The 20,257-nt window shown below is 37.5% G+C and overlaps 1 protein-coding gene across 10 annotated transcripts in view; it reads right to left on the reverse strand.

The window, feature by feature from the left end:
• TNS3 (tensin 3) overlaps nucleotides 1–20,257 on the reverse strand; it is a 238,425-nt gene that overhangs the window by 83,776 nt on the left and 134,392 nt on the right. For 8 of the 10 annotated variants that reach the window (XM_075083811.1, XM_075083812.1, XM_075083808.1 and 5 more), the window contains 6 exons: nucleotides 19,922–20,034; nucleotides 18,738–18,798; nucleotides 18,530–18,605; nucleotides 14,601–14,730; nucleotides 13,541–13,606; nucleotides 10,752–10,856 (listed from right to left, as the gene is read on the reverse strand). In XM_075083811.1, the coding sequence (XP_074939912.1) occupies nucleotides 10,752–10,856; nucleotides 13,541–13,606; nucleotides 14,601–14,730; nucleotides 18,530–18,605; nucleotides 18,738–18,798; nucleotides 19,922–20,034 (551 nt within the window). The remainder of the gene's footprint in view (nucleotides 1–10,751; nucleotides 10,857–13,540; nucleotides 13,607–14,600; nucleotides 14,731–18,529; nucleotides 18,606–18,737; nucleotides 18,799–19,921; nucleotides 20,035–20,257) is intronic. The other 2 variants (XM_075083809.1, XM_075083817.1) reach the window with 1 other exon arrangement.

The following is a 20,257-nucleotide window of genomic DNA, read 5'->3' on the forward strand; positions in this document are numbered from 1 at the left end:
TCCAAAGTACAAAGAACTTACTGATACATTTATTACTGCAACACGATATACAGAAGATAGTGTCTATTGTGACATTTTGTTTTTACTTCTGCAAACTTTTCTCAGTCATTTAAGCATAGACTTAAAGTTAAGCAGCTTGTGCTTGGATAACCAGCAAAAGAATAACAAAATATCATGGTACAGAAACATTGCCACAAGTACAAAACACTAAGCAAAGTTTAAGGGCATTACAAAGTCACTGAACTATGTGAAACTATTTCCTTTCATTCATTCCAAAAACAAAGCCCATCTTCAGGAACACTCCATTAATTTGCAAGTGTGTACTCCAAATGTTGAAGTTCAGAATTCACAATTATTCTTCCTTACAGCTGAAACAGCACATTCTCCTTGAGTCATGGCTTTTCTTTAACTATACCGTTAGGTTTCCACCAAAAATTAGTTATGGTCATTAAAGGTGAAGCAGCAGAAAAACACTGATGGCATCACATGTTTTTTGAAAACTGTATGGGACCACAGCAAAAAAAAAAAAAAAAAAAAAGGGCTTAAAAGGGCTAAGAGGTATACATAATGCATTTCCTCCTTCTGTTGAGTATGGGACATGTAATTTAACAGTACTACCATTATTAATAAAATTGTTCCATCACTCTATGGTGCTTTCAATAAACTGATCTTCAAGTGTTTCTAAGCAAGTCCACATATCAGAAAGAGAAGCTAAGGCACAGATACATTTAGCAGAGTTCTTTGATTTCCTAACTTACTAATTAAACTTAGAGGGTTTTGCACTGGAACTCAAGAAACTGGTGTCTTATTTTCAAGTATTACAGCAATAGTAGAAGTAATATATAGTAACCTTATATGATAATAATTATAGCATTTATCCTTCTCAAAAAAGAGTATTTGAAGATGATCTACATATGCTCAATACAAGCACATACTAACATAATAAAGTATGTCGTTTTGGTGGAAAATTTCTAACATGTCTATGACTTAGAAACAAAGGTTCTTCCTACAAAGAATACTTTATGCATCTTTACTAAAAGGAACATAAGGAATAGCTCGATGCAGAAATGCAAGATAAGCTTCAGAATTTTAGCAAGTCTGTTAAACAGGTAACAGATTAGGAAACATTCTTCAAGGTCCAGAATAAGATAGAGAAACAATATAGAATATGAAGAACCCAGAGACATAGTCTAGCCTGCACTACTTGAGACCCAGCTCAGTGCCCAGGGCCATTTCAGAAACTGAAATGAAGGCTTATGCCACAGTGCTTCCACCTGTGCCTAGCAAGAAAAAAAAGACCTGCCCTTTCAGCAGGCAACATGTTTATGTATTGATAGACTCCAGGAGAGAACAATACAGAAGACCCATAGTAATGCAACTTTTGCTTTCACAGTCAGAGAGATGATGTCCACAATAAGAAGTAGGCTTGGGTTCTGACAAAAAACCTTCCCTCTGCGTACTGGAAGTTGCCTCCTTCTGTTCAGTTTGGAAGGAGTTTGAACTAACTGCTCTTCCTCAGCATTCAGTTAGTGTCCATGTCTGAAAGCAGAATCTAGAGGAGGTATCATCAATATGCATGCAGACCTAAAGTCTTCCCCATCTCTCCATTTCCCCTTATTGCTTAGCAGTCTGACCCAAAGCTCTCTGATGTTCATGGAAAACTCTGCAAAGAACTTAAGCCTTAAATAGAAGGGAGCACAGATAAACATTTAACACTCAACAAGTGAAACTGCTGGAGCTTGGGTAGAGATTCCCTGGACAACTTTCCAGGATTGATCCATGAATAACAAGTGTACTACCTTTAGCAAAGCTTCACTTGCAACTACCAGGTGCCACTGAAAACTACCAAAATACTACAGCTGATGGCACTAAAGGCTGCTGCTATTATTGATACAGCTAACATTCTGCTGTTGGTCACTTTAAAAAATTCATTATCTCATGGTTTGGAGGAATTTATTCAACCACATTTTACTATCAGAAGCACCTGTGATTTAGAGTACTGAAAGGGCAGAGTGATATGCTTCATTCTGTAAAGACTATCAAATACAACAGGTAGCTCTTAAAAATGAGACATTGAAATCAGAAGTTGTGGGACCCAGAAGGGCTCACCTTTCATTCTGCTCTTTTCCAAAGAAAAATAAAAACCACCAGCACATAGATGAAATGTTTGTGCACATATTAGCACCACTTTGGAAACACATGCAAGGTGAAAAAACATCTCTACACATCCTTCTATGGTTCACTAATGAGAACCACTATTGGCAGAAGATGCTTGCTGCAGGAACCTTTCCAGGAAGAGTCCTCAGTTCTTCTCTACCTGCTGCATCTATTCAACTGCACAAACTAACACATATGTTTCATTAACCATTGTGCCAGTCTCTCAAAAAAGTGCCAGTTCCAGGACAATCCCAACAGTAATCCATGCCCAATTTACTGAGAGAGCCCTCCTTCAAAAAACAACACTCATCATAGAGCCAAGCCTTCCTGACCAGAACAACTCCATAACAACACAAAATGTTTTGCACAAGCTGTAAGCAGAAACTCATCAGGCCTTTCTAATCAACAGAACATGCTTGCCAATGGGGAGACAAAATCATTAGTTGTCTTATGAAGGGAGTGGTGTAGTGGCTAGCTGAAACCCTGAAGCAGCACCAGGAGGAGACAGTCACTGAGAAAGGAATATAGCCAAAAAAGGCAAGGTGCATGATGTTCAAGGACTAGCAAAATGGGCAGTAATTGAACCCAAACCCAGGAACAGTCACTGAGAACAATCTGATTACTTCAGGAGTTTACCAGAAAAAGGATTGCTATTGCTTTATGGTGGCCTAAAAATACCCAAGAAACACCGACCACTTTCATGCTGAAGTCTGTCTTTTGTTTTGTAAGCCTTCCCAGAGATTTGCCATTTGGAGGTTGTCATGAATTCAGCATCATGAATCATGAGTTCAGTCATGTACATGCATTCATTTAAGAGACAGCATGACTTCTTATGTTTTGCACAAATGGCACCCTGACTGATGATGCCCTCTGTTCACATTTTCATTGGTTACTGGACTGAACACTCCCAAAGAAAGCATGAGGCACAAGGTAGTCCAGTGTACACGTGCTTGGGTGCAGGCACAGAGAGAGGACTTAATTGCTTCTCTTTCTGGTCTTAGGAAAGTCACAGAACAAACAAGCACCAAATCTGAATTTGTACTAAGGCATTTTGGTTTGTTTCTTCCAGTTATACTTTCAACACCTGATGATGCCACGCTAATTTTCCTCTCAAGCAAGTAAGGTGTTACAGGAAAAAAAAAAAAACAAGATGTCCAATACCTACACTATCATGAAGGTTATTTTTCTTTGTCTAATAAGCCAAACAAGGTGGGATGCCCTATTGCCTTCACAAGAGAAAGGAGTTGTTCAGAAAGCTGGTGCAGGTAAGGAACACACACCTGTGGCAGAGGTTTGCCTTTCAGGACTCTCTATTCAACCTGGGTCATTAAGCAGGTTGTAAGATTGGGTGAAGAGGCTTCTCCTGTAGTATCTGTACGTGGAGGGAAATATTGATTTTGTTATTAGTGTTTAAATTAACCATAGACTGTAGTTGACATCACTAAGAAACAGGCACATGCTTAAAGGTAAATGCAAGCCTGCTCAAGAACCCAAATAAGCTAGGCAAAGAAAGACTTGCTTGAAAAAGCAGCGTTACCTGGCCCCAAGATAATGGTCTTTGGGCAATACATAGAGAATATAGGAAGGAGAAGAGAGAATGCTAGCCACAGTCACATGTGTACCCTCCTCTGAGTTTCTACTGTCTGCATCCTCTTCTGCTGGAGAGGCCTTTTGCAGTGTCTTATAAAAACAGAACTGCAAAAGATATCTGAATGTACCATAAACATCTATTATACTACTCAAATTTCACCCTGTGGTCCTTGGGTCTAAAAGTTCAAAGGTTTTCATTACAAAGGGCTAGTGAATAACAACCTTGGGGTAACAAACACTGCCTATTACTGAGAGAGGACAGAAATCAATTGGAGGACATTTAAAATACTTTTTTTTTTTTTTGAAAGCAAATAATTGGCTCTGCAGTAGCTTTGAAAGTGTTTGTCATGTGCAACGTGCACTGTTAAAGACATTGAATACTAGGAGGTGTGGAAGCAAGTGTGCTCAAACAAGCTTCGCAGAATGAAAGGCAGAAAAGCTACAGAAGAATATACAAGTAGGAGCTGACAAAGAATTAAGGGCAAAAGAATTCATGAGAAGGAGAAAGGGAAGTACAGGCAAAGGCAGGAGGTTAATGGAAAAAAACCAGGGGCTTAGGGTAAATGCCTAGGGAACCTTGCTTCTAATCTTTTCTTGTTTTCAGACATAAGATTTTCAATATTTATCTCAGGTATAATCATCCCTCTCTGGCGCTTAGCTTTTGGGGGGGGGGGGTTCTGTTTTTATTTGAGATAAATTTAAACTCAGCATAACTGACAAATGGTACCTAGGAAAATTAGTGTCCCAGTGCACTAAGTAAAATGCACACAATTCCTCGCTTCAGATGCTGCCTTATCAATAAGCTCACATATTTGGGTAAAAGGAAAAAAAAATATTTTTCAACAGAACTTGACAGGCCAAGTTCTGGAGCTTAGCTTAGCAGTTAAGTAAACACTCAAGACTTTCAAATAGGTGTTCAGTGCATATTAAGAAATACACTTCAAAAATGAGCCAAAAAAAGTCACTTTGAATCAATAAATCCTTTAAGAGGCTGGCCCATGAGTGCCCTTAACTGTAGGCTCCTAACTGACCTATCCAAAATACTCTTAATACTTTTTTTGATAAACAAAAACACAAAAACCCCAAACAAACAAAAAACCAAAAACCCCCAACCCCACAAAAGATGAAAATAGATTACAGTCCAGAGCAACCTTAGCTAATCAAGCACAATCTTGAAAACACCTGCATGAACTTATATTTAGTCCCTAACATATTGAGCTAAAAAAAAATATTTAAGCCACAGTATTGTTACAGTCAATGCTGTATTAAAGGAGTGAATTACCTTATTGTTGCACAAGTAGAAATGAAACCTTGTAATCTCATGTTTGCATTCAGTATTACTAACACATAAAAGAAACCATTTTATATTAATTCATCTCCAACTCATTGTCAGCCTCATGATTAAGACGACAAACCTATTTTAAATTACATATATATAAAAAAAATATATACAAGGCTTCAAGAAATGGAAGACCTAAGTTTCCTCAGAGGAAAATAAAGGCAGAAACTCCAAGGCATTTCAGATACGGTTTCAAGCTGGCAGCATTTTATAGGGTAAATTTTTCCATTTTCTATAGATGTTTCTATTTTTACTATCAAATAGAAAGAAGGGAAATTGAGACAAAGAGAGATTTGTTAGAAGGTAGGGATGAAAAGGTGTCTTGCAACAAAGAATACTGCATCCAGCTGGTGACTAAAAGCTGGAATTACCATTTATTCACTACCAATTTATCCTTCAGCTTCACTCACCAGAAACAGCATCAAACCTACTGTTGTCTTTGGTAGGCATCTGCATTCCTGTTAAGGTACCAAAGCCAAGCAATTTTGCCTCAGCCCTTGAGTTTTGCAATACTGAAGGGGCCCTCTGGGAAAACAAGTGTTTAACTACATGAGAGGGCACCTCCCTGTTGAATAGCTATTTACTTTGGGTTGAAGAGGAGAAAAAATTTCAATAAAAGTCAAACATCCCAGCTAATCACATGACATGGGTGCATACCAGAATGCCGATTATTTCTTACCTGGAGACACTTCTCAGATACTTTCCTTTAATGAAAAGTAAAAGAGCAGAAGCAAACCAGTTTATAAATATTTGGCAATTTTTGACTAATTGGTGTTGATTACAGTTACATTTGTACAGAATGTACATTTGTACAGGAAATTTTTAAAGCAACACTCTTCATGTATAGCAATTTGGATTCACTCAGCCCTACCCTATTTGGCTTGAATTAAAAACATCCTTTTATTTCTAAAGTTGTTTCTTTTCTAATTATCAAACACTGTTAAGCAAGCAAACCCACTTTGCTAGGAAAAAAGCAGCAAGGTTCTGTTGAGAAAGATACTTAAGTTCCTGCCTTGTAAAAACTTGCTGAAAGTCCTCTTGTCTTTTTAAAAGCAATTTCTCACACGAGCATATGTTCTTTTCTTTCCACAGACTGTAGAGCTGGCAGACAAAAGAGTGCAGAGGGATACAGTGGTTGTTAAAATAAGTGAAATTTCTTTAAATGGAACACTGAACGAGAACCAGGTGCATTTCTGTTGCCAATCCACTGAATTCAGACAAACTAAAATAAATGCTATTTTGGTCAGCTACAACCTTTGATGCTTACCAGTTGTCTTTATTAAAAAAAAGCAAAGCAAAACAAAAAAAAAATTCCCATATCTCTACTAGCTGAATGCTGCACACACAAATGGCAGTTATAGCATCCCAGTCACACACATGCCACAGTCATCGTCTTAAGACAGAGTTGTTCACTCCTGGTAGATGCAATTTCTCTCTAGATTAATCTTCGCATGCGATCGGGATACTTAGAATAAACCTGAGATAAAGCAGTCATAGACAGTCCAAAATGAACAGCAACAGTCATTTTTTCTTCCAATTATTCCCCTTCTTTATCAAAATGAGTTTCTGCTCTCTGGCAATACATTTAATTTTTATTTTAATATCTCTTATTTTATTTTCTGTACTACTCAGAGTGGATTCAACATAAACTGATGGTTCCTATCCAAAAGGAGACTTGCATTTTCAGCAGGAGGGAAATGTTTGTTTTAACGATAGTATCTCTTACTCACTATGGCAAGTACTAATCCTGAAAATTATCACTGAGAACTAAAGAAAAACAAACAAACAAAAAACCCAAAACACCTCTACAAAAGACAAGACAAACCTTTTTCTTTTTTTATCTTCCCTCCAGTCAGGGGAAAGCTTTTTTCAAAACTAGTTGTCATTTGGGAGGGGGTGAGGGGGGAGGGGGGAGAGAGAGATTAGTAAGTGTAAAGCATATGACAAGTTTTTCAGAAGGGATTACTTGTTTCTTTCAACCTTCTATTTCCATAGAAAATACTTCACACTCGTTTATCACTACTCCCTCTCTCCCTGACCCAAAAGCCATAATTACTGGTTTTTAATGATAACAATAGCTACTAAGGCTACACTAGTTTAGTCCATCACATCAGACTACTCCCAAAATATTATCATGAACAATCCCAATCCCCAAATCAGTCTAAATATAAAGGAGAAGCATATGACTTAGCAATCAAAAGGAACAGACAGTGAAGTGTGGCTGAAAGTATGTAAGCTACAATATCCAAGTTATAAACTGAAAAACATGATCATCAAGAGGAATTGGGACACATTTCGATCTCTTGACATAGCAGAAGATACTACTCATTAGTGGCCACAGGTGGTATACCATTGTGGTCAACTTGCTATTTTGCAACAAATAAGCTACATTTTGTAAATCCATATACAACTATTGTATGGTAAGTGATGCCTTAAGGAAAGAAGAAGAAGAAAAAAAAAAAAAAGAGTACTCAGCAAGATCAAAAGTCATTTGTGTTCCTGCCCACGAAACACACACAAGACTTGACGAATACCATGACTTTAAAACCACAAGAAAACCAATGGCAACTATTGCAGACTTCTACATGGCAGGAGGAAGACCTTCTGATTCTTGTGGTTCCAAATCCTGTGTTTGACTGCATAGTTTTAAATCAGTGTAACAGAAATCTCTGTGCTAATGTGCTGCTCAAGGAGGAGGAAATCTGATACAAACTTAGAATTAGAAATTTAATTAAATCTTCAGTCTATTATGGAGGACCATTCATGCAATACGCAAGAGACACTTGCCAAGAGATCTGAAGAGAAACAGTATTTATGAGAAGAAATTCAAATTATTTATTGCTTTACAATTGCCAGAATTCCTATATTGTAAAGAATGAGGGATAAGGAACTAAATCCAGCGAGGAAACTGTCCAAAGCCTGGCTATATTCAACACAAATGTACACAACTTCATTACCATCAAAGGGTTCAGGATCAATTAAAAGGCAATTGCTTCTCTCTGCAATATCATAACATGCCAACAAACCCAGATACTTTGGGTACATTTTTCTTTTATCATGTCCTTTCATCTTTTGTTCTTTTGGTAACATGGCCAAATAGGTGTAGGATTTCAAGAGAGACACACTGCCTTCTTGTTCACCTCTAATTTCCATTTTAACTCATCAGCTTGGAAATAACCATTCCACACACGTATACCTACAAAGCAAATCCTGTTCATTTCAAAGTTCTGTAGCCTTCCTGGCCACCTTGATCTGGAATTTCATAGGCACACATTTTTGAAAATAACAAAAAGGTGTATAACTGTAATACAGGAATCATCTGTCACACTCACATCTTACATTATTCCTACTGAAATTCCTGTGGGATAACAGGTACAAATAAAACCTTGAAGACCCGTTCCTACAAAAGGCTAGGAGTTTAACTTAACATGGAGTAGATCTGAAACGGGCACTCTGTATGAGACTTCCCTGCATCTTAGACATACCACCACTGTTACACAGACTTTCAAATGCACCACATCTTGTACCTCAGTCTTTTCTGAGCTACAGAAAAGATTCTCTCTCTGCCTTCAGGATTCTAGCTAAAGGCTTCAGACTCTAAGGTTTTTGACTTTGCTCACTTTCTGGATGTGAAATCAGCATCTCCTCCTTAGTGGTCTCTCACCTGTGGTGAAAACTAGGACTCAATACATCTTTTTAATGCATAAGCAGAATATTGAACCACTGTAACAATAAAAGAAGTCTGTCCTGGTGTTTGTAAATCCTACGTAAAAGAAGACCTAAGCAAACTATGTTTACCCCAAGCAGCAGACTAAGCTTACCTTTGCATTGAGCACAGATCTCATCCTTAGGAGAAAAATCTAGTTGTCCCTTGTGTATGTGCTTTAGCCCCTCCTGATCTTTTGCTCAGCCTATGCAGAGACAAATGCTCTGCCTGGAATTCAGTTATTGAGCATCACACGATAACACCCTGTCTCCTAAACATTTGCTTGAGAAAAAATATCTGGATACATCTCATGTTCTTATGGTATATTCTCTAGCTTCAACTCCAGTGATTCTTGCAGATGCACACTGAAATTCTCAATATCTATGCTAATACATCTTATTTAGGTTATATCTCAGATAATTAAAAATATATCATGTACACAACTTACATAAAAAAGCTTATTAAGTGGCATATATGACTTCTGAACATCAGGAAAACAAGCCAATTGTACTTGTGAACAGTCTGTGATCAAGTCTTCCACAAGACATGAGCGGCATACAGTTCTGTATCTTCCAGCAGTGTGCTGCCTACCCATTTATCTCTGCTTTCAATTTCCTGTACTGAGGTAGTTACCTACAATGCAGTGCATGGGGTTGCGAAGGTTAAATCCATCTATCCAATCAATCTTAGCAATTAAAAAATACTTGACATCAGTACATTGCTTGCTGATGACTATGTATATACAAAGGAAAGGGGAAAGGATGGGGCGGGGGGAAGAAGGAAGCGAGTGATACGGCAACATCCTGGGTAGAAATTGAGACATATTCTTCAGCCAAGATCCAGACTCTCTGATGTTACTTCTTCTAAAAGACACTGCACAGGCTTATCCATCTATAAAACCTCTGGTGACTTCCTATGGAGTGCTATACCTGCCCCATGTAACAGTGCCAAATGACTGTTCTCTTCCCACCCTCTGTTCTCCCCTAGTTTTCTGCAGATCGGAGTCTGCTGTGGATTAAGAAATACTCTTGGTACAGGAGTGATGCAGCGGAAAAGAGTGAAGCTCCCAGTATGCCTCTGCCCCTAAAACCTTCACCAATGTAGTCATTAGACAGTCAGCACTGAATTCAGATTATTAAAATCAATGGAAACAGAGCCTGAGGAGTAGCTAATTAAGGATCCTAGCTCTACCTCTGTCTCATTTCATGACAGGAGAGTTGTAAAAATGAGAACCTTTGGCATCCATTCAATACCTTCTCTCATGTTTTTACTTGCCACAATGTCAGGCTTGCATGTGCACTGAGGTGTGCAGACACAGGTGTGACATTCTGAGTCCTTACAGGAAAACTATACCTATTAAAAGCACAACATTCACTCAGGCAAAGCATCAGCAAAGCACCCACACTGGAGTCAGAATGTGAAGGCAGCTACTGGAGGCTTTCATCTTCTGCATGTATCAGCAGATGACAGAAGAAAAATCTAAGAAATAAAAGGGCAAGTCGAAAACAGGTAAATTTATGAGGGTAAATATGCAAATATGCACATCCTTTGCTCTTTGTTTATCCATAACTTTACGGCCTAGTGCACCTCCTGCAACACTCCAGATAACATTGTCAGTACTGAAGGCTACAGACTCACCACATCATTTTATTGTTCTTAAAATTCCATATTAGGGTTTCAACTAGAAGCTTTAGAAAAAAAATTTAAGCAAATTTAAAAATAATAAAGTAACTCTCACCAACAAGTTGTGTCTCAGTCCAATTCAGAATCTTTCTTAAACAACTCCTACAGCTTTCTTTCCATTAGAGCCACTAAAGCTAAATAGGGAAGGGCAAACAGCTACTTAACGCATCACTGAAGCGGCATGAGGTTCAAGCAAATGAGATCTCCCTCCCATTCAAATGCTCTGGCACAGCTGCAATCGGTTTTGCCTTGGTCTCATGTGACTTAATTACTCACCTTCCCCATCAGGGCTCATATTTTCGTAGGAATCCCAGCGTATTAGTGGGTCTGAGGTATTGTAATCAACTATCACTCCATGGTCATTCTGTAGGTGTTCACATCCTAAAAAATAAACATCTGTTTGAGACCAAAAATTATCATAGCCACATCTGTAATGACATATACGCACATATGTATGTGGCCTTCTGACAGAAGTTTGCTCCCCAGACTACAATACCATATTCTGAAATGCAAGAAGCAGCAATAGAGGAAGAAAGGTTGTATGAGCCAGCTTAAATTCATTACAGAAGACAGAATTTTATCTTGACCTTGATTATGATGTAGCTGTGATAACTTGGATCAGCCCCTAAACACAACTAACACAGATGATCCATCCAGCCCTACAGGCAGGCCCAATAAAACAAATAGCTTTTCAGAATGAAACCACAAATATCTATAAAGAGATGGTACTAAAGAAATGATAAAGTAAGACTTTGTTACAGATTATAATTCTGATACCAGAGCAATTTATAACTAAAGTTGAATAGGGAGAGCTAAAAACTGACACTCTGCATCCCTCCCAGCTCCCCCCGCAAGGTGTCAACTATGCTGTTTCATCCATTCTCCAGCCTCTTGGCAGAACCTGAGATTGGGCTTGCCTTCAGCGTGTATCACTGTGCTTAAGTATGCTCTGCCAAACGTTCCTGGAATTTTCAGCAGTAACCCACATTTTTGTGCCCTTAACAAGGCATAAGATAATATTCAGCTTTTAAATGTATACCATGAGGAATTTACGTGTGGACCAGTGATTCAAAAGCAAAGCACAGGCAGCAAGAACTCATGACCTTGGACTTAGCTTTGACATTGTTACAAATCAAATCGGCTTTTTGCCTTTGCTCCCCTATCTAGATTAGGGAACAAAGAAATCCTCAGTTATCAACTCTTCAGCGGTGTCTGGAGAAGTAAGCCCTATTGTAAATTGTTCTAAAGCAGCAGACTGTTATGCACATACTGTAACCTTCAAAACAAGGATAGCTGAAATTAGATGGACAAGAATGCTATGGTCCTCTACCTTTATATGCAGGCAGAAGCATCTGTAGAGTTTCTGTGATGCCATTTGTCACAAGGCAGATTTATGAAGTTTGTTACCTAAATATTTAGGTGTCTCATCTTCTTGGCAAGTGCATTCATTCTTAAGAACTTTATCATGTCAGTTATTTTCTAGAACACTGTGTCCAGTTTTGAGCCACACAAAAGAAAGATCGGAATAAAGTGAAGCAAGTTCAGGGGAGGGCAACCGGGGTGGTCAGGGCTGAAGGATTTGCCCTGTGAGGAAAGGCTGAGACACCAGGGCTTCTTCAGTATGGAGATGAGGTGGTCTCAGTGGGGACCTGCCAGCAGCCCCCCAAAGGCTGTGGAGGAGACAGAGCCAGGTGGGAGCAAGACGGAAGGACAACAAGGAATAGGCATAAATGGAATCTAGAGAAGTCTAGAGTCAATATAAGGAAAAAATAAATACACTGCGAGGACAGTCAGACATTGGAACAGTCTGCCCACTGAGGCTGTGAAGTGTCCATCCTTGGAGGTTTCAAGATTTGACTGGACAAAGCTCTGGGCAACCTGGTCCGATCTCAGATTACCCTCCTTTCAGCAGGAGGACGGACTAGAGATAGATTCTATAGTGTTTTCAGAAATGGAAAAGTCATTTTTCAGAAATTGTAAATAAATATTTCAAGGTGAACTCTTCTTCCTAGCCAGTTAATCTCTTAGACAGCAATTGAACACAAATTTCCAATTACTTGGAATCTTACTTTCCAACAACTTGGAGCCTGCCAAGAACACACCTCTGATTTGCCATCTAAGGAAGGGAGACTTGAAAAAGATTTGATCCTTTTTCAGACATGTCAGCTGGCCTGTCTTCATGCATTTACTAGACCAAGCTAGACAGCTTTATTTATAGAACTGTTTTTTCTTATACAGCTTTCCAACAGGCTAAGTGAGATCTTCATGTTCAGCTGGACAGAATCCAACTTCTTACTGGCTGCTACTACAAGTTTCTAAGTGACCAAACTGGTGGGAAAAAAAAACCCAAAGGAAACATGCAATTCACAGGACACTGAACAGGAATATGTATGAGACATACGATTAAGAATATTTGGTTTTCATTCAGACTCAGGCAGAATCCTTTTTGGGACACAATAAAATGAGTAAGAACACATCCATTAACAGAATTAAACTGTGATATAAAGCATGATCTTAAGTTCTTATTGCAGGTCATAATTACCTATGATCTTAGACATATTACAATAGAATTCTGGAGAATATACAAGATATACCCTACAAGCCAACTTCAGAGCAGAAGCATTTCTACCAGACCTATTGGTATATCCCTTTATGTTAAACTGAAGACTGTCTAAACTTCACCACTGCAAATGTAATCAGTTATGACAACATCCAAAGAAGGTTATGGAATAGGCTGCTGCTGCCACTTACGCCAGGTCAAGCTACCTATACTATGCATGTTTTTAAAAGGTATGCAAATGTTATCTACTAGTCATCAGCAACTGTTCTGGTACATTTTTAAAACAAAATCTGATAACACCTATGCTGAAGTAAATGCAAAGTCTTAAGTTAATTTTTCAAAATTAAACCAGTAACTATATTACATATTTTAACAGTAAATTTGAATTTCACATCTTCTACAAGAGAAGTGGAATAAAAGAGGAAAATAGGGGCTTTTTTTAAACATATACATTTCAATGTGGTTTATTTTCAAACTAAGCATATTATTTCTTCTGTATACTCACCTTGAATTTTCTCTGGAGTTCCTGAAAACACTAATTCCACTTTGCTGTAATCAGGGAAACGGTCATCTGAAAACAAAGGATAGCACTTCAGCAAGCTGTCTCCCAGGAAAGCAGTTCCAAGGCACTTGGAAATCCAGATTCTCTATAGGTATTAATACACGTACCCTTGTCACCCTTCTCACTTGCATTTTAGCAATTTGCTTCTAAAAGAGCCACATTCTTTGCCCCACACCTTCTCCAGAAAAGACCACGTAAGTGTCAGTTCAAGTTTTGTTTACTTCTAAAGAACAGTCAAAAGCAGAAGTACAGTTCCCCAACCTCTCTCTAGACAGACATGGCTGGCTTTTGCTTTTATAGGAAAACACACCCAGAAGCAACCTAAAATTGTTCTCTATATTGGCTAAACTGCAATACTTGACCACAGGACTTTTGTGTAGCCATACACTGCAGGAAAATATGTTTGATTTTAGTTTGCTAGTATCGTAGGATGAGGGAATTACAATCCTGCATATAAACATAAAAATAAAACTGCAGTAATTATTTGGAAAATACAAAGACTAGCACAACACATTTTCAAATGCGTCTGAAAACTTTGCCTCCATTTTTGGATATTATGAAGCATATTAAAAGAACTCCATACTCAAGCAGACTAGGTCACAAACACAGCATCAGACTTTGTGTGACTGTTTTCACCAGCCAAAAAAGGGATCGGCTTAGCTCATCTTTTCTCCTGTAATGGTGATGAACAGAGTCACCATTTTAAACAAAAGTCTATTATTTTTACAAATGAGAGAGGACGCTGTAAGGACTGTGTAGGAGTATCTGAATTATTTTGACAAGTTAACTCACTTGAAGAGATTTTCTTCTCATTAGAGGTTTACCTGTGTTACATACTATGAGTTAACTAACACAAAGTAGCCTCCCTTTCCCTAAACGTAGGAATGGAAAAAAAACAAGAGTCCTTTTTGAAAACCAGTCCTGAAGATGATCATCACATATACAGGCGCACACATGCACCCCCGCACATATATGCATCCAACCAGCCACAGAAGGCAAGTACCTTTGTTGGCATTGTCCAAATCCTCTTTGCCAAACACCAGGCCATGACCTTGAATAGCTCCAGTGTGAAACTGAAGGCGAAAAACCACATCACGAGTAGCTGACCGGTATTTTTTGTGATAACACTTCAGCTAGAAGGGGAGAGAGAGAAACATGTCAGGAAGTAATATCTTACAAATCTGAACAAACGTGTGTGTGTATATGCATTAGTTGCTAAGTAAAGCAGCCACAGCACAATTCACTGCAGACACCTCTGATGTTGTAACAAGCAGGGTATGCATTATTCAATCCTTCAAAATTATACATGCCCAAGGCAAGATATTTCTGGATGTGTAAAAATAATAATTAATATTTTCATCACTATCAGTTGCCAATCAGTAGATTATGATTCAGAATAACAACATTTGTCAGTACAATGTTGGAATGCTGACTTGTATCCATACTTCTTCACAGTACCAAATTAATATAAAACTGAATTATAGCACACCCATTTCAAAACAACTGAAGAATATGCAGAGTTTTTAGAAGCAAGCCTGCAAGCTGATTACATCTATTTTAGGACTCTTTAAAAGCCTACTGTAGTGATGATAGGATCTTGTTTTATGTTACTGTGGGAAGTTGGTAGTAGTTTTGACACCTTGGCTACAACTCCACAGAACTCTGTAAAAATAACATCTACTGTGAATTTCAGCAGCTGAAGGTGAACACAATACATGTACTCTCTACCACCATCCTCCCTTAGAACAGACCTAGGAATATTTTACCAACTAATTCTCTGTGTCAACTGTAATACAAAGCCACTCAGCATTCTTACAGGAATACATAAAAATTCTGGTAACTTTATCCACAGGACTGAAAATTTTATGATATTATCTTGATGATATCAGGATTTTATGATAAAGCAGATGTTACTGAAATGCATCAAAAAGAGAAAAAAATCACTTTTAAGGGCAGACTGAGAAGTGTTCTACACAGAAAATACTGAATAACTGAAGAGCAAACAGTTATTCAAAATCAAGTAATACAAGAAAGGTGTAGGGGTTTATGAGGGATGTTTCTGAAAGTTGTTATTGAAACATAGGTATTAAATTCTTCTCACTACAGGATTTGAAAAATCTAGCATAAGCTGTTGCTCTCTACCCTTCAGAATAGTAACCCCATGCCGCCTTAGATTCTAGAAGTTAATCAGTGGGGCCATATACAAGGCGCACAGGACAGCTTCTGAAATATTTCAGCCCATATACCAGAGAGAGTTCTTTTTCAGGTATTCTCTACACAAACCACATATGCCTAACCCTTTATAAATGCTGGGAGATTCTCTACACAAGTAAGCATTATTTTATCGGAAAGTGAGGATTTGGGCTTGTTTGTTTCTTTTTTTAAAAGAGAATCCCCTACAGCATAGTGGTAATACCAGGTAAAATAGTATTTGCTTCTTATTTTAGACAGTGCTTTACACCCACTAAAATTAACATAGTGGAAGAAACCCCTACCTATTGAAGGGATCTATTTCATTTCAGTCCAACACAACTACCAGCATTATTTCTCTAGAACCATGGCCATAAGTCAGTCCCTTAAATTACTGAGATATAAGGTGGAAGAAACAGTTAGACTACTTCATTTGAGAATGAATAAATAAATGATCATTCTCCACTATGCCCAGCAACTCTGTGGAATGGCAAACCACCATCATATAGGATGAAAAGTGCAAGTTTGCCTAGAAGTGAAAAATGGACAGAAACGAGATTAAGAGAGCCCCTGATGAGAGATATTAGAACTAACCTGCTCCAAAACATATAATCAGCCTGAAAGTAACTGTAATAATTCTATTTAACTATATTATGTGAGGAAAAAGAAGCTTGAAAAGATTTAAGAGCTTCTTTAAGGTTATATACACTCTTCCCCAATTTTATGTTAAAACACTAACTTCTTTTTCTGTTTAAACCATCACGTTATTTTTACATGTGGATCATATATGAGAGTTTCTGAAGATGCAGAATACTAAATACCTGAACAGTACACTTTATCCTCCAACTTGTCAAGAGTTTTGGCTTCACACAGTTGCTAGATTTACTTGGAATCTACTGTCTTTTGCATAATCATGTTTATAAAAATGCTGAATCTGGGTCAGTTCAGAGAACTACGTAGTTCTGGCTTCTTTCTTCTTTCTAATTCAAAGTAACAGCCTTGAATAATTTCAACTGAGCATATCCTGAAAAATTTACTTATATAGAATTGTAAAACTTACTTATATAGAATTGTAATTGTTTACAAAAATAAGGCCTCTCTCACAATCAGTAACAGTGTACATCTATACCCAGGATACTGAAAACACCTTTAAGTGCTCAGTATACACAAGAAGCTTTCACTGAAGTCTAAGCTTAACTTAGAATTCTGACCCCACTACCTTCTCATGCCATATTCAAGAATTAATGCAAACCACTGTAATATGCTGCGAAATACCTGTATGCATTTACAGATGTCAGTGCATCTTTTCAACAGCTGTGACTGTACTGTATCACCACACTATTCACATTGTGTTAACAAATTCTCTAAACCTAAGACAAGGAAAGCAGTTTTTTTTTAAAACCCATGCACTTCAAGTGGTTAAACCTTTTGGGGTTGAGGTAGAGCATCCTACAGATTTTTCTTTTCCTGAAATCACTGATGTTATTGCTTAGATGTAGTTAAAAAAAAATATTCAATACTGAAGGGAAGTCTTTGTTTAAGAAATACTACCATGCTGAATAAGATGCTGGCTTGCTCAGAAGAATTACCTCCAATAATAGTGAGGAAATAATGCAGTTGATCTGTTTTAAAATGATGTAAGCATTATTGAAGATCTATTTGCTAATTTTTCATTTTAAACACGCATCTGAGACATACTCAGTTTGCCTCAGGCTGATTTATTTTATGATCTATTCCATTTCGTCAGGCACCAGCAGTCCTCTGACGAATAACAAATCTTCCTGAATTTGAAACTGTCCAAAACCTCCAGAGTATATCAATTTGTAAACAGTGTATTTAAAAAATTATTTCTCTGTTTTTCAGTGACAGGAAGAAAGAATAATATACTAAACTGAATAGGGAGGGGAAGTACGAAACGGAGAAGGAGGAAAATAATAAAAAAGATAATTTCAGGAAAAAAAAAGGAAAAAAAAGAATCTTATACCATGGATGCCTTACACTGAGGTCCAACATTTCTCAAAGTAGTACACACCATAAAAACCATTCTGAAACCTACTAACAATAAACCAGAAGTACTTTCTGACAATACTTCCCCCCACCATTCATTCCACATGTTCTTCTGTTCTTTTAGTTTAACAAATCAAAAGGCATGTCAACTATCGTTCTTTACTTTCTCTGTGCACAACAGTGTACGACAAGCAAGGGAGAAAGCAAAGAGATTTAAAACGATAGTGCTGCAATTCAACCATAGCTGTTCTTTGCACACAGGAACTACATGCACTATATTAGCATGTATGTGCTTTCTAAATATTGCATGTGCTTGTAGAACCAGAAAGGTTTTATTTGGTATCACACCTTTTTGAGTCCCAAAACAATTTAGAAATAGGTATTTTCTTTACAGCATATAGTTTTATGCCAAATTGTCAAGCTACAGGACAAGGGTATTTTAATGCTGAGTTACAAATACTTCCCAAAGCAATACTGATACAGGCATTACTGCACTTGGTGATGCTATGAAATGGGAATGCTGAGTGCAATTGTTTCAGCTCCTAAAAACCTTCTAGTTTCTTCAAGGACTCTAGCTCAACTTCCAGGATGATGACTAAAATAACTTAATAACCTATTTTCTAGTATGTCTGCAACCATTTGCTCAATTTATTTTTTTACAAGAATGCAAAACAGGTCATAGACTGTAAACTAAATGGCACAGCACTAGATTTTCATTCCATACAATTAACTTACCATAATATCTCCCTTCAAAAGCTGGGCAGGGTCTATAGCAATGCAGATTCGGCTTTGATTTTCTGGCCCTATACTACTTAACAGGAGAAAAAAGAAAAACAGAAGTTATGGTACAAATAAACAAAACAAAACAAAAAGGCTATGTCATTCTGCAATCATGAGAATTAAAACCTGAATTCGAACTTAAAAGAAAATGCTTATGACTTACTATATTCCAGATGTATAAACTGGTTGCATAGCCTGGTATAACTTCAGAAAAGGTCGGCAAGCTGAAAAGAAGCCAATAGAAAAGACTGTTTTTTAATTATTTTCCTTTATCTGAATACTACAGTTTGGAAGCTTCATGCACACCCAGACTGAGTAAAGTGGCACACAAGTGGCACAACGTTGACTGTCAAAATATCTTTCAAAGCAAAATTGGCTTTGACAGATTCATTTTCCCCAAAAAAAGTATCTGATTATATTTTATGAATAAGTCATTTTTCCTGCTCTTCAGAATAGTTCTGAACTGTGGAGGAGGGAATATTAAAGGATTCCAGTACGGAAAAAAAGAGGGAATGCTTTGCTCATTATTCAATATCTGTCTGCTTTCCTTCCCACTTTTTCTGCAGGAAAACAAAATTATTAAGGGGAGAAAGAGAATGGCCAAAACAAAACAAAAAAACCCAAACCCCAAAACAAAATAAAAAGCATTTTCAAAATAAAAAAAATATTTAACCTACGGTTTTGTTTCAAAACTGGTAAGTCCCTTAAATTTCTTACTACAACAAACAACACCTTGTCTTTTTGGAATACTTATTTGAGAATTAGAACCAGACTAAACAACAATGACAATGGAGCGTTTCAAATTCATGCTGATGACGTTTCAAAAGACAGGTGCTATTTAACTCTTGGATGATAAAAAGACAGAGTTATACTCCTTTACTATGCTCTGGCAGAATATCTTGCTTTAGCATTTAAAGCCACTTATTATGGCAGGCCACCTGAGAAGCACACCATATGCAAATGGATTTTCTACAGAAAAGCCAATCTCAAAACAGAAAAGAGATTATATTTATGATTATGTTTATTTCCTGAACAAGGAGGAAATGACCATGAAATCTGACTAGGTTCTCAGCTTTTTTGCAGGGACTGGGATCACAACTGTTCAGAAACTAGACCGACACGAATAGCATCAGCTATTCATTTAACAAGAGACAAGAATTTTATTTCACCTGCTGTAATTTTTCCTCTTAGGATATTTTTTTTCTCCTGGTTCTTTTACTGGGAATATTTGGACTGGAACCAAGGAGTATCAACTCTACTCTGAGATTCATGTGGGCTTTCTAGAAAGCTCCAAAATGAAACAAGACTTTGAGTCTACACTTGGAAAGGAAAAGTTAGGTAGTTTACCTCCTCCAGCATCGAAGCTTGGGATGCCATGAAGGATAACATAGTGCAGGAAAAGAGGGGTTGCATTCATTTTCACAGATCCAGATAGAAGGCCACTTAAGAATTGCACATATCTAAAAATACAAAATTTATCTGAATAAAATATAAACACTAATGCAACCATATTAGGGAAATACATTCTTTACACATTAATATTTCTAGGCCATGGGTGGTGAATAGCATTGTGACATTACACAATACTCGAAAAGGATAATCTTCACAAAATAGCATGAAAAGACACTTTACTACTTTTTAAAATCCCTGGCTGTTACATTGCCAGGGATGTAACATTGCCAT

Source organism: Phalacrocorax aristotelis, chromosome 2, assembly GCF_949628215.1.
Source record: "Phalacrocorax aristotelis chromosome 2, bGulAri2.1, whole genome shotgun sequence".
Lineage (NCBI taxonomy): Eukaryota > Metazoa > Chordata > Aves > Suliformes > Phalacrocoracidae > Phalacrocorax > Phalacrocorax aristotelis.